At 45.4% G+C, this 11,230-nt stretch overlaps 1 protein-coding gene across 1 annotated transcript; it reads right to left on the reverse strand.

Annotated features, from left to right (window-relative positions):
• Positions 1-2,642: 2,642 nt before the first annotated feature.
• BTNL10 (butyrophilin like 10) lies at positions 2,643-5,436 on the reverse strand. The gene is given in 4 exon segments (XM_036847322.1): positions 2,643-2,674; positions 4,196-4,477; positions 5,134-5,262; positions 5,265-5,436. Coding segments are annotated over 4 exon segments (615 nt in total).
• Positions 5,437-11,230: the final 5,794 nt, after the last annotated feature.

Below are 11,230 nucleotides of genomic sequence, written 5' to 3' on the forward strand. Positions count from 1 at the left end.
ACTTTTTTGGCCTAAATCTGTCTTGTTTCTCCCCAAGCCTCTCTCTTTTCAGTAGATTGAGCTGCTGTGACCCAGTTACTTACACGGCTGAGGATCAGCTTGATCCCTCCCTTTTCTTACGCCTTCTCAACTCTGCTTCTTTTAGCTCCAGGACCCATCTTATGTCTGTTCTCACGCGCTTCATCCATCAATGTATCTCCCCTGCTTAAAACCCCCCCAGTCATCTTGCACTGCACCTCACACAAATCTGGACTCCCTACAATGGTCTTCCAGGCTCTGCATGATAGGGAGCCACTCACCTTCCCGGCTCTGCTGGCGTCTCACCCACACTCCCAGCTCTCACTCATCACAGCCCTCCCCTCTCCCCACGGTGGGGCAGGGTCCGCTCCTACTTCCCACATGGCTGCAGTCTCCCCATCACCCAGCCCCCTGTTTAGATGGCACCATCCTCCAGCAGGGTCTGCTGATCCTATGTGGCCAACTTCATTGTTGTATCCATTTCAATTCTATATTTATCCCTGTTTATTCTAGTTTTAGCTCAAAAACTTCACTGGATTATCACTTGCATTCCCACCTACATTCTACACCCGGAAGATGGGAGGAAGCCATTTTCCTCACTAATAAATACCTGGTTGCTGGCACATGAGGTACTCAGTCACTATTTTAAATGAATGAATGAATGAATGAATGAACAAATGAATGAGTTCTCTCTGTCTTTTCCTTCTTTGACAGGTGGCTGTATTTGGATGAGGTCTCCCCATTTTCCACAAGTCCTCTCCCTTGCTCCATCTCTTGCCCTTTCCTGGTCCTGAGGGTTCCCTTTCCACAGGCAGACTCCCCCCTCTCCACCCCATGCCTCCCACCTAACGAGATAGTTCCTGAGGTGGAAAGTCACTGTTTTCCCCACTGTCCATGGCAACAGTGTTCCGCTGGTGCCCTGTCTCAGAAAAGCGGACTCCCTGGCATCTCCCACAGGCAGGACTCTCACTGCCATAAGCTCTCCCAGGGCCTCAGAAAATGAAAGAGAAGGAGCTAAGGTCCTCTTGGGGCAGCTAAAACTTGACTTTTACAAGAATGTGGTTGCCACTCACCAGTATTTGACATAACATTTCTGCACCTGGGAATAGAAAGGAACGCACACACACATGAATATTCAACATGCACTGACATGGGCACACACATATGCATACGCATATACACGCACACATAAATGTGCGCACACAACACACGTACAAATACATGCACGTGCACACAGGCAAACATGCACGCACACACATACACACAAGAACACACATGCACACACTTAGGCACATACATGCACACACAGAGGAAAGAGCATCAGGATGCAAGCTGAAGCCAGAAACAATCTGGATTTGCCTCGTGGTAGCCATTGTTCACCCCCTCTCTACATCCTCTTGAGTAACTCTGAACTTCCCACACTTATTTCCATCATAAACAAGTGTTTGTGAGAGAGAAGCCAGGATCCATATGTCATTGAAGAAAGGCCCTTTCTGCCCTTTCCTATTTTCCCGAGACAAGCACCCCTGCCCTTTCACCCTTCCTCCATTAAATCAGGTTAGTGCTTCTGGCTCCCTTTGCTTTTGGCAAAGGGGTCAGGGATAGGACTTGAGATGGCTTGGGGGGCAGAGGCTCAAAGCCTCCAAGAATGGTCCTCACCATAGATAAGGTTGTCCTCTCTATAGCTTGCAATAAAACAAAAAGATGTGAAACTGTGGGGTTCAGCTTATCAAATCGGGCCAAAGCTTATGTTCGGGGAAGCTAAGTCAAAACAGGACTTACCAAGCTCTTCTTAAAATCTGTCTGTAAAAGAAGAACAAATACATGTTTTTTAGTGCCCAATAAAACAATAACAGAGGTCGTCTTATTCCTAGGGAAAACTGTAAGAGCATAGCTTGTTGACCCAAGACCTCCCTTCAACCTTCTAAGTCATAATGCAGGCTTTACAACCAGCCAAGGGATGGTCTTTACTCTGCTCCCAAAATAGGGGCCTGACATCTACAGGCAAGTCCCCAGCTCCTGAAATGACTTAAGAGGCAGAGAATGGAGTGAACGGTTGAGTGGAACAATCAATATTGATGATAATCCTAACAATAAGCACAAACTCCCTCTATGTGCCAGACACACTGCTGCGTTTGATCACTCCGGCAGGCTTTCAGAATGGTTTCATCACCCCCAACTGATGGACAGTCATGTTCAAGCTCAGATACATCTGTTTCCCTGAGGGAGACCCACCAGCCTTCCCAAAATCACCTGGTGAAGAATAACCTGGAATCCCTCAGAGACAGAGGGTTTTCACTGTACATAGAGTAACTGGGCAATCCCAGAGCTGCGACTGCCACAGGTCATTCCATTTCTACTGTAATTGAGGATGCCCCAAGGAAAGCCTTAACACAGGGCTTTGCGTGAGTGTCCCTGGTTTGCACACCCTGGGGGGGTCCCTGCTCACTGTGGAATGGAGGGTCCCCATTCTTCCTGGCTCACCATCCCTGCATCTCTGCCCCACATGCCCCCTCTCCTTCCAGCCAGTGTCTATATGTTTCCCCTTGTCGATGCCGTAAGATGCAGGTGATTCCGGCTGTTGCAAGTCCCACTGCAAGCAGGATCAGAGGCACAGCTATTTTTTACACCATGGTCTGGATCGCTGTGTGGGGAGCTGAAGGGGTTTCCAGGAAGTCAAGAATATCAGGGTGAAAGAGCTTCTTTGTTCTCAGGATATAGATGCTACAGGGTTCATGGGTCTAGGGCCATGATGTTTACAAACTACTCTGAAATGCTTAAGAGAAACATATGTGTGCATTTATATAGATAGAGCTAGACAGATGCACAGAAGAGAGATAGAAGACAGAGAGAAAGGTAAAAAAAAGTGGCAGAATGTTAAACATTTGGTGAATCTGAGTGAAGAGTGCACAGAATTCTGTGTATTATTCTTTCAAATTTCTGTAAGTTTGAAATTATTTAGAAATAAAAATATTATGCACACAAACCTGAAAGTCATTGAGATGTCTTTCAGTGGGTGATTGGATAAATAAACTGTGCTACACCCAGACCATAGAATATTATTCAGCATTAAAAAGAAATGGGCTTTCAAGCTGTGAAAAGATATGCAAAAACCATAAATGCATATTACTAAGTGAAAGAAGCCATTCAAAAAGGCTACATACTGTATGATTCCAACTGTATGACATTCTGGAAAAGGCAAAACTAAGTAGACAAAAAAAGATCCCTGGTTGCCTGGAGTTGGTCGGTTGGGATAATAGGTGGACACAGGGCTTCCCTGGTGGCGCAGTGGTTGAGAATCTGCCTGCCAATGCAAGGGACACGGGTTCGAGCCCTGGTCTGGGAAGATCCCACATGCCATGGAGCAGCTGGGCCTGTGAGCCACAGCTACTGAGCCTGCGCGTCTGGAGCTTGTGCTCCGCAACAAGAGAGGCCGCGATAGTGAGAGGCCTGCGCACCGCGATGAAGAGTGACCCCTGCTTGCCACAACTAGAGAAAGCCCTCACACAGAGACGAAGACCCAAAACAGCCATAAATAAATAAATAAATAAAAATTAAAAAAAAAAAATAGGTGGACTCAGAGGGTTTTCAGGACAGTGAAACTCTTCCGTGTGATACTGCGATGGTGGATCCACATATTATATATTTGTTCCAGCCCATAGAAGACACAACACCAAGAGTGAACCCTAATGTAAATGATGGACTCTGGGTGATGATGATGTGTCAATATAGGTTCATCAGTTACAACAAATGTACCATTCTGATGGGGGATGTTGATAATGGGGGAGGCTGTGTATGTATGGGGGCAGGGGGTATATGGGCAAATCTTTGTATCTTCCCTCTCAATTTTGCTGTGAGCCTGAAACTTCTCTAAAAATAAAGTCTATTAAAAAACACTTGAAAGTTTATATGTAATGAATGTTTCTCTTTCCTCTAGAGGCAGAGCTCACCTGGGGTCACACTTTGCACCCCATCTCTGTTCTGCTTCAGTATTCAGCACCCAAAACTGTGTGTTTCCCTTGACCCCCCCCCCCTCCCACCTCCATCAGGCCGTGGACAGAGCTCTGCTACCCTAGCCACTCTTGCTATAAGCCTCTAGGCTCCCTCCTAATGTCCTGGCAACCGGGGCCATAAGGGCCTGCACTCAGAACTTTAAAGGCCAGAACTGAACACTCACCTGGCAGGTCGATCTTGTCCACCTTCCTCTCCAGGAGGAGAGGGTTAAAGATGGGGCAGGAGAGGCCCTTCACAGCCCCATCCTGGAGAGTCACGTTGGACACCACAGTCCAGAGGCCAGTCGTTGGTGAGGCTGAGCAATTGATCACAGAAGGCAGGGTATGTCCCCTGAAGTCTCTCCACTCCACCTGTGGTTCTGGGTACCAGCCTGCCGAGGTGCACTCTGCCCAGACACCTTCATCCTGGTCAACTTGCACTCTAATTATGGGCTCCATGCCCAGCCCTTCGGGAAAAGACATCTGCTCCAATCTCTGCAGTTGTCGCTGCTTCCATTGGAAAAATTAAAATATTGAGAATTTTCAATAAGTATTAGGAGTTTTTCCACAAACTACCTACCCTGTGTAATATTTATTGATAGATTCCAAATATGCTGGAATATATTCCCAGAAAAAAAAAAACAGAAAAATTTCAGGAAGATATTGCATAATTAGCACCTCTTTATCTCTCGGTCTTTCCCTCTCTCTGACCCTCTCTGTGTTTCATTGTTTCTGTCTCTCTCTTTCAATCTCACTCTCTGTCTCCTTTTCTCTCTTTCTGTTTCTGCCTCTCTCTGTCTGTTTCTCTGTCTCTGTATCTCTGTCTCTCTCTGTGTCTGTCTCTCTTTCTCTCTCCAATCCTTCCTTCTGTCGCCACTTTTCCAGGTCAATAGGGTAAGGAAGGGAAGGAAAATTAGGAAACAAAAGCACAAAAACAGAATCACGTTTCCCGAGAAACTGCCCTTGTGCAAAGCACCTGAAAAATGGGTTTGCTTTAAAGCACATGTTGTGGAAAGTTCTCAGGCTTAGGAAATTTGGGTTACAAGAGGGATGAGCTGGAGCCTGGACTAAATTTGGGGATGAAGCTCCCAGGGAGACCAGAGGCCCCACCAGCTGAACTTACCTGCCACCCTCAGCCAGAGCATAGCCTCCTCAGACATGGTGCTGTTGAACTGGCAGTGGAATGTCCCATTATCAAAAGTCGTGACATTATGTATTATAACAGCTGCTTGGCTCTGGGCCATATGGTCCTCACAAAGGTTGTCCTTCCCCGATACAGCTCCAAGTGCTCTTGCTGCACGTCCTCCCCTTTCCTATGCACATGCACAGCTTTGGTGGGCTGGTCCGTGTACCACCGCAGCTCCATGTCCTCAGCACTGATGTCGGGAGACAGGTAGCATGGTAGCTCCGCATCTTCCCCCGCCATTACCTGAACAGGCTTGCCAGGCCCAAAGACCTTGAAATCAGCTTTCCCTTGTAGGGACAGATCCAATAGAACTAGTTAGGCCAAGTGCAAGGAGACCAGTGTCTCTCCCACCCACACCCCTGCTCCTCTTAGAGGAATCTTTGGATCCTGAGCTGATGTGGGAAGGCGTCAGCTCTGCTCCCCTCTGGAGTCCCTCTCCTTACACTGGGCATTTTTTTACATATATAAATTTATTTATTTATTTATTTATTTTTGGCTGTGTTGGGTCTTCATTTCTGTGCGAGGGCTTTCTCTAGTTGCGGCAAGCGGGGGCCACTCTTCATCGCGGTGCGCGGGCCTTTCACTATCGCGGCCTCTCTTGTTGCGGAGCACAGGCTCCAGACGCGCAGGCTCAGTAGTTGTGGCTCACGGGCCCAGCTGCTCCGCGGCATGTGGGATCTTCCCAGTCCAGGGCTCGAACCCGTGTCCCCTGCATTGGCAGGCAGATTCTCAACCACTGCGCCACCAGGGAAGCCCAACACTGGGCATTTTTTAACATGGTGAAGGGAAAGCTCTCATACCATTTCCGGGGATGGCACTGGACAGGAGCTGTAGAAGAACGAAGATGATGGGGCAGATGGGTAGGAAGGTGTCTTGACCACGTGTCTCTGCCATCCCTGTTGGGGACAAAGAGACCCATGCTCTGGACATCGGAGACAAGGCGGGGACCAAATTAATTTCTTTGTATGTGTCTCTCTGTCCATCTGTCTCTATCTCCCTCATTTTCTCTCTGTCTCTGTCTCTCTCTTTTTGTCTCGGTAGGAGACAAGGCACCACTAGGAGGCTAAGAGGAGCAAAGGAAAAATGATGTCAGAAGAGAAAGGTCATTTTTAACCATCTCTGCCATTCCTACTCCCTAATAAGTTTTGAATCCTAGAGATAGGAAGACAACAACTGCAATCTACTCTTGTGTCCATCTACTTGTGAACAGTGTTTCTCTGTTATCATCCATCTACTGAACTCTGAGGAGACATCCTGCAGTGTGAATGGGTATCTTTTCCTCAACTATTCATGTAAAATTTTTGCCCAATCTCTAGTCATGTCCTATCATGAAACACAAATATGCTAGGGGTAAAACCCAAACGCTGATTATGTGACTCCAAGGTCAGAACTACATCTGTGGACCCCCTTAAAGCCCTCTCTTTTCCTGTTGTTTCCATGAGAACTTCTACAATTGGAAGAGGGAGGACACAAGCCCCCTGGGCTCTTTGGCAGCGATGCCTGAGGCCAAGACACTCTGTAAGCTTCATTATTTTTAAAAAATTTATTTATTTTACTTTTGGCTGCATTGGGTCTTCATTGCTTCATAGCGGGCTTTCTCTAGTTGCGGCGAGCAGGGGCTACTCTTCGTTGCGGTGCATGGGCTTCTCATTACGGTAGCTTCTCTTGTTGTGGAGCATGGGTTCTAGGTGAGTGGGCTCAGTAGTTGTGGCATGCAGGCTCAGTAGTTGTTGCATGCGGGCTCGGTAGTTGTGGTGCACGGGCTTAGTTGCTCCGCGGCACGTGGGATCTTCCCAGACCAGGGCTCGAACCCATGTCCCCTGCATTGGCAGGCAGATTCTCAACCACTGCACCACCAGGGAAGCCCTGTAAGCTTCATTATTTATTGTGAACTCAGTTTAGAGAGCAAGTGTTCTGAAACATGTCTGCTGGCCTCTCAGGACTGGAATTTTTGTGAACAAATAAGGAGTTTTTTTGTCAAATGCTCTGATCCTATGGTACTTCCCTTCTGTCTGCAAGTGGTGATATGAGAAGGATGCTTAGAAATCCAGTGTAAGCAGCTGAGTTTCCCAGTTCCTGTAGAATCCTCCTATTACATTTTGCAAAAATAACCAACTGTCTTTTTTGGCAGCTGCAATAGAAAAAACACCCCAAATTCAAGGGCTTCTTAAGGGGTGTGGTCAATAGAACTGAACACATTGGGGGCTGAAGAGCAAGATCCTGGTAGCAAGAGATAAGGGGAGAGAAGGAGACCAAGTGATATGGCCGATGGAAGGATGGCTGCTGGGGCCAGCACCAGGAACCCCAAGGAGGAGACGTGGAAATGAAGTGCTAGGATCCAGGCCAAGGGCAGAAGCTGGGGCATTCAGATAAAGTTTCTCCATTATCAAAAGACCACCAGTCCTCCCAAGCTGGGCCTGGTTCCTTCGTGAAAGTTTTTATGATCAGGTTGAAAGTTGCCAAATTCTGACATTTCCCCCTAGACTCCTGTGCAGAAGCTCAGGCAACCCCTTTTTCATTCCCGTGATCATGGCAGTCTGTCCTCACTGGGATCCTGACTCGGGCAAGGCCCAGAACACTCACTTGATTCCCCTCTACCTGCGTAAGATGCTTGGCTCAACTGTGTTCCCGTCTATTCTTCTTTCTTGTTGAGTCAAAAGTATAGACATTTTCCCGAAGGGTTTTGGTGGGAAAAGAGCTACAGAGAAGGGCTGCATGGCCTTCTTGGAGGTGAGGCAGAATGTAACAGACTGAAGGTTTGTGTCCTTCCCTTCCTAATTCAGTGCTCACATAGAGGCTGATGCTGGCAAAAATCCAACCCCAAACCCTCCCGTGCATTCCTCCACTGGGAGTGAGCTTTCGGTAAGCAAGTGTTTCCTCGTATTATATGTAAACATGAAGGATTATGTCTGCTACTCATTTTCATCTTCCTGTGCATTGCTTTAACCAGATAATGACATCACCTAAAACTCAGCTTGGTGTACTTATGAGTTGGAAAGGAGGACTGTGGCTTTAACCATCTAGAGAGAGCACCTAAGATTAGCCAACTAGGATAGACGCAGGATGTAGTGCTTGCCTAGGAGAAGGACAAAGTGCTGTGAGATTTTGAGGAGCAATAACCTTTAACCATGATTAGAAAGTTGACATGGAGGAGGTGTGGGGCTCCACACCAGCAGAGAGAGTGATCTGTCCCCTAGATCAACAGGCTGTCACCTGGATGAGTGGTCTTTACTGGGCATTGGCTCTTGCATGGCCCGGAGGCTTTAATCTAGGTAGCAAGAACGACAAAAGGCATTCACTCAACCTCCGGTGCAGCATTTAAAGTGAGGTGGGGATGGGCTCCCTGAAAGTTTGGAGAGGGGGGACATGGGAAACAGACACAAGAGGCCACATACTGTAGGTTTCCTGTATATAAAATGTCCAGAGGAGGTAAATCCAAAGAGACAGAAAGCAGATTGGTGGCTGTCATGCACTGGGGAAAGGGGAGGGAATGAGTGTAACTTTTATTGGTTTAGGGGCTGTGTTTTAGGGTGATGAAAACGTTTTGGAACGAGATAGAGGTGGTGGTTACACAACATTGTGAATGTACTAAATGTCATTGGATTGTTCACTTTAATAGGGTTAATTTTATGTGTTTCACCTTAATTGGGATAAAAAGAGAGAAATCAAAAAAGAAAGATAAAAAAGAAATATGAAAAGAAAAAGGAAAAAATAAAAGAAAAATATAAGAAAATGAAAAATAAAGGAGAGCTGTGCATACCTCTTTGCAGATGGAATTGTTTTAAAAAAGGTAGAAGTGAAGTCACATCAATTTTATTAAAAGTGAGATTTTTCCGGCCTTTTGTCGCCCCCTGCAGGAATGTGTGTGTCACTCCACCAGTCCCTTATCCAGTTTCTCCTGGGGTTTTGAAACCAGGAAAGAGTTTCTGTGTGGACCAAGCTGGCTTGGGTTCTCCCACCTCCATCTGCACTGGGCCTGGTTACAGCTTCACCCCTGGACCCTGAGCAAGCTTGATTATGCTCTCTTCTCCCAAAGCCCTCCTGAAAACAGCTCAGCAAGGGTCTCCTACAGCCCCGCTCTCTGTTCTACAGATGGACCAAGTCCCTGGGAAACTTGGAGGACAGATCACTCTCTCTTCCATCTCTCCACCCTCTCTCCTACCTCCCCAAACAAGCCTCCTGCTTCCCATCCCTTGGGACTATGCACAGTGTTTTCAAATCCTCTAAGCATTCAAAATGTTGTCTGCTAAAATCAGGGATATGTGGTCAACTCTCTGACCGCAAATTAACTCCTTGAGGCTTTACAGTTTTCATATCCATATCACCCTGTCCAGGCTGCAAGGGATAGCTTACAGCAGCAGTCCCCAACCTTTTTGGCAGGGGCCAGTTTCATTGAAGAAAATTTTTCCACAGACGGGGGTGGCGTGGGATGGTTCAAGTGGTAATACGAGCGATGGGGAGCGGCAGATGAAGCTTCGCTCGCTTGCCCGCTGCTCACCTCCTGCTGTGCAGCCTGGTTCCTAACAGGCCTGGGACAGGTACCGGTCCGTGGCCTGGGGGTTGGGCACCCCTGGCTTACAGGATTGATCACCTCCTCATAGTTTCCCAAGTCTCCCATTCTTTGCTGGAAGATGTCCTTTTCTCTCGATATTGGGTAAAGCGTTGTGTAAATGCAGATGGAAGGTCCTCCTTAGAATGAGAGCTGTCAAGCCTGGGTCCTTTAGAATGAGGGGGAGTTCAGCAGGAGAGGGAGATGCAGGCCAGGTGCTTTGTGGATGACAGGAGAAGGAGACTAAAGCCAACACAATGTACATGTCAATGTATATATCAATAAAACAGGAGAAAATTAAGGAAAATAACCACCATAAAAGAGAACTGGCAAAAAAAAAAAAAGAGAACTGGCAAAAACAGAACTGATAACATACACTCTGAAAAGTACAATACCTAATAAACTAAAGGGAAAAACAAATATAAAGTGATTGAAGCAAGATATTGAAACTCTAAATTTAAAAATATAACAAATATATGAATATGAAATAGAACTTTAAGGAATGAAAACTATTATCATTGAGTTAAAAACTTAATAGAAAGCTTAAGCAATGAATTTAAATATGATGAAGAGAGAATTTGTGAACTGGATGATAAATTCAAGGAACTAATTTAAAATTCATCCAGGAGAAAGCAAAGGTATTTCTGTATATTAAAAATTCTAATGAACTAACTAATATACAGAAAAAAATGTAAATGTTCTAAATTATTAGTGGAAAAATAAAAGGAAATAGAAAAAAAATCACTGAATACAATTGAAGATCAAAAATAATTATACCGATGAACATAGATGCAAAAATCCTCAACAAAATACTAGCAAACAGAATCCAACAGCACATTAAAAGGATCATACACCATGATCAAGTGGGGTTTATCCCAGGAATACAAGGATTCTTCAGTATATTCAAATCAATCAATGCGATACACCACATTAACAAACTGAAGGATAAAAAGCATATGATAATGTCAATAGATGCAGAAAAAGTTTTTGACAAAATTCAACACCCGTTTATGATAAAAGAAAAACCTCTCATTAAACTGGGCTTAGAGGGAACTTACCTCAACATAATAAAGGCAATATACAACAAACCCACAGCAAACACCATTCTCAATGGTGAAAAACTGAAAACATTTCCTCTAAGATGAGGAACAACACAAAGATATCCACTCTCACTACCTTTATTCAACATAGTTTTGGAAGTCCTAGCCACAGCAATCAGAGAAGAAAAAGAAATAAAAGGAATCCAAATTGGAAAAGAAGTAAAAGAAGTAAAAAGAAGTAAAGGAATCCAAATTAGAAAACCCTAAAGATGCTACCAGAAAACTACTAGAGTTCATCAATGAATTTGGTAAAGTTGCAGGATAAAAATTAATACACAGAAATCTCTTGCATTCCTATACACTAAAAACAAAAGATGAGAAAGAGAAATCAAGGAAACAATCCCACTTACCATCTTATCAAAAAGAATAAAATATCTAGGAATAA

The sequence above is a fragment of the Balaenoptera musculus genome, chromosome 3 (genome assembly GCF_009873245.2).
Source record: "Balaenoptera musculus isolate JJ_BM4_2016_0621 chromosome 3, mBalMus1.pri.v3, whole genome shotgun sequence".
NCBI classification, from domain to species: Eukaryota; Metazoa; Chordata; class Mammalia; order Artiodactyla; family Balaenopteridae; genus Balaenoptera; species Balaenoptera musculus.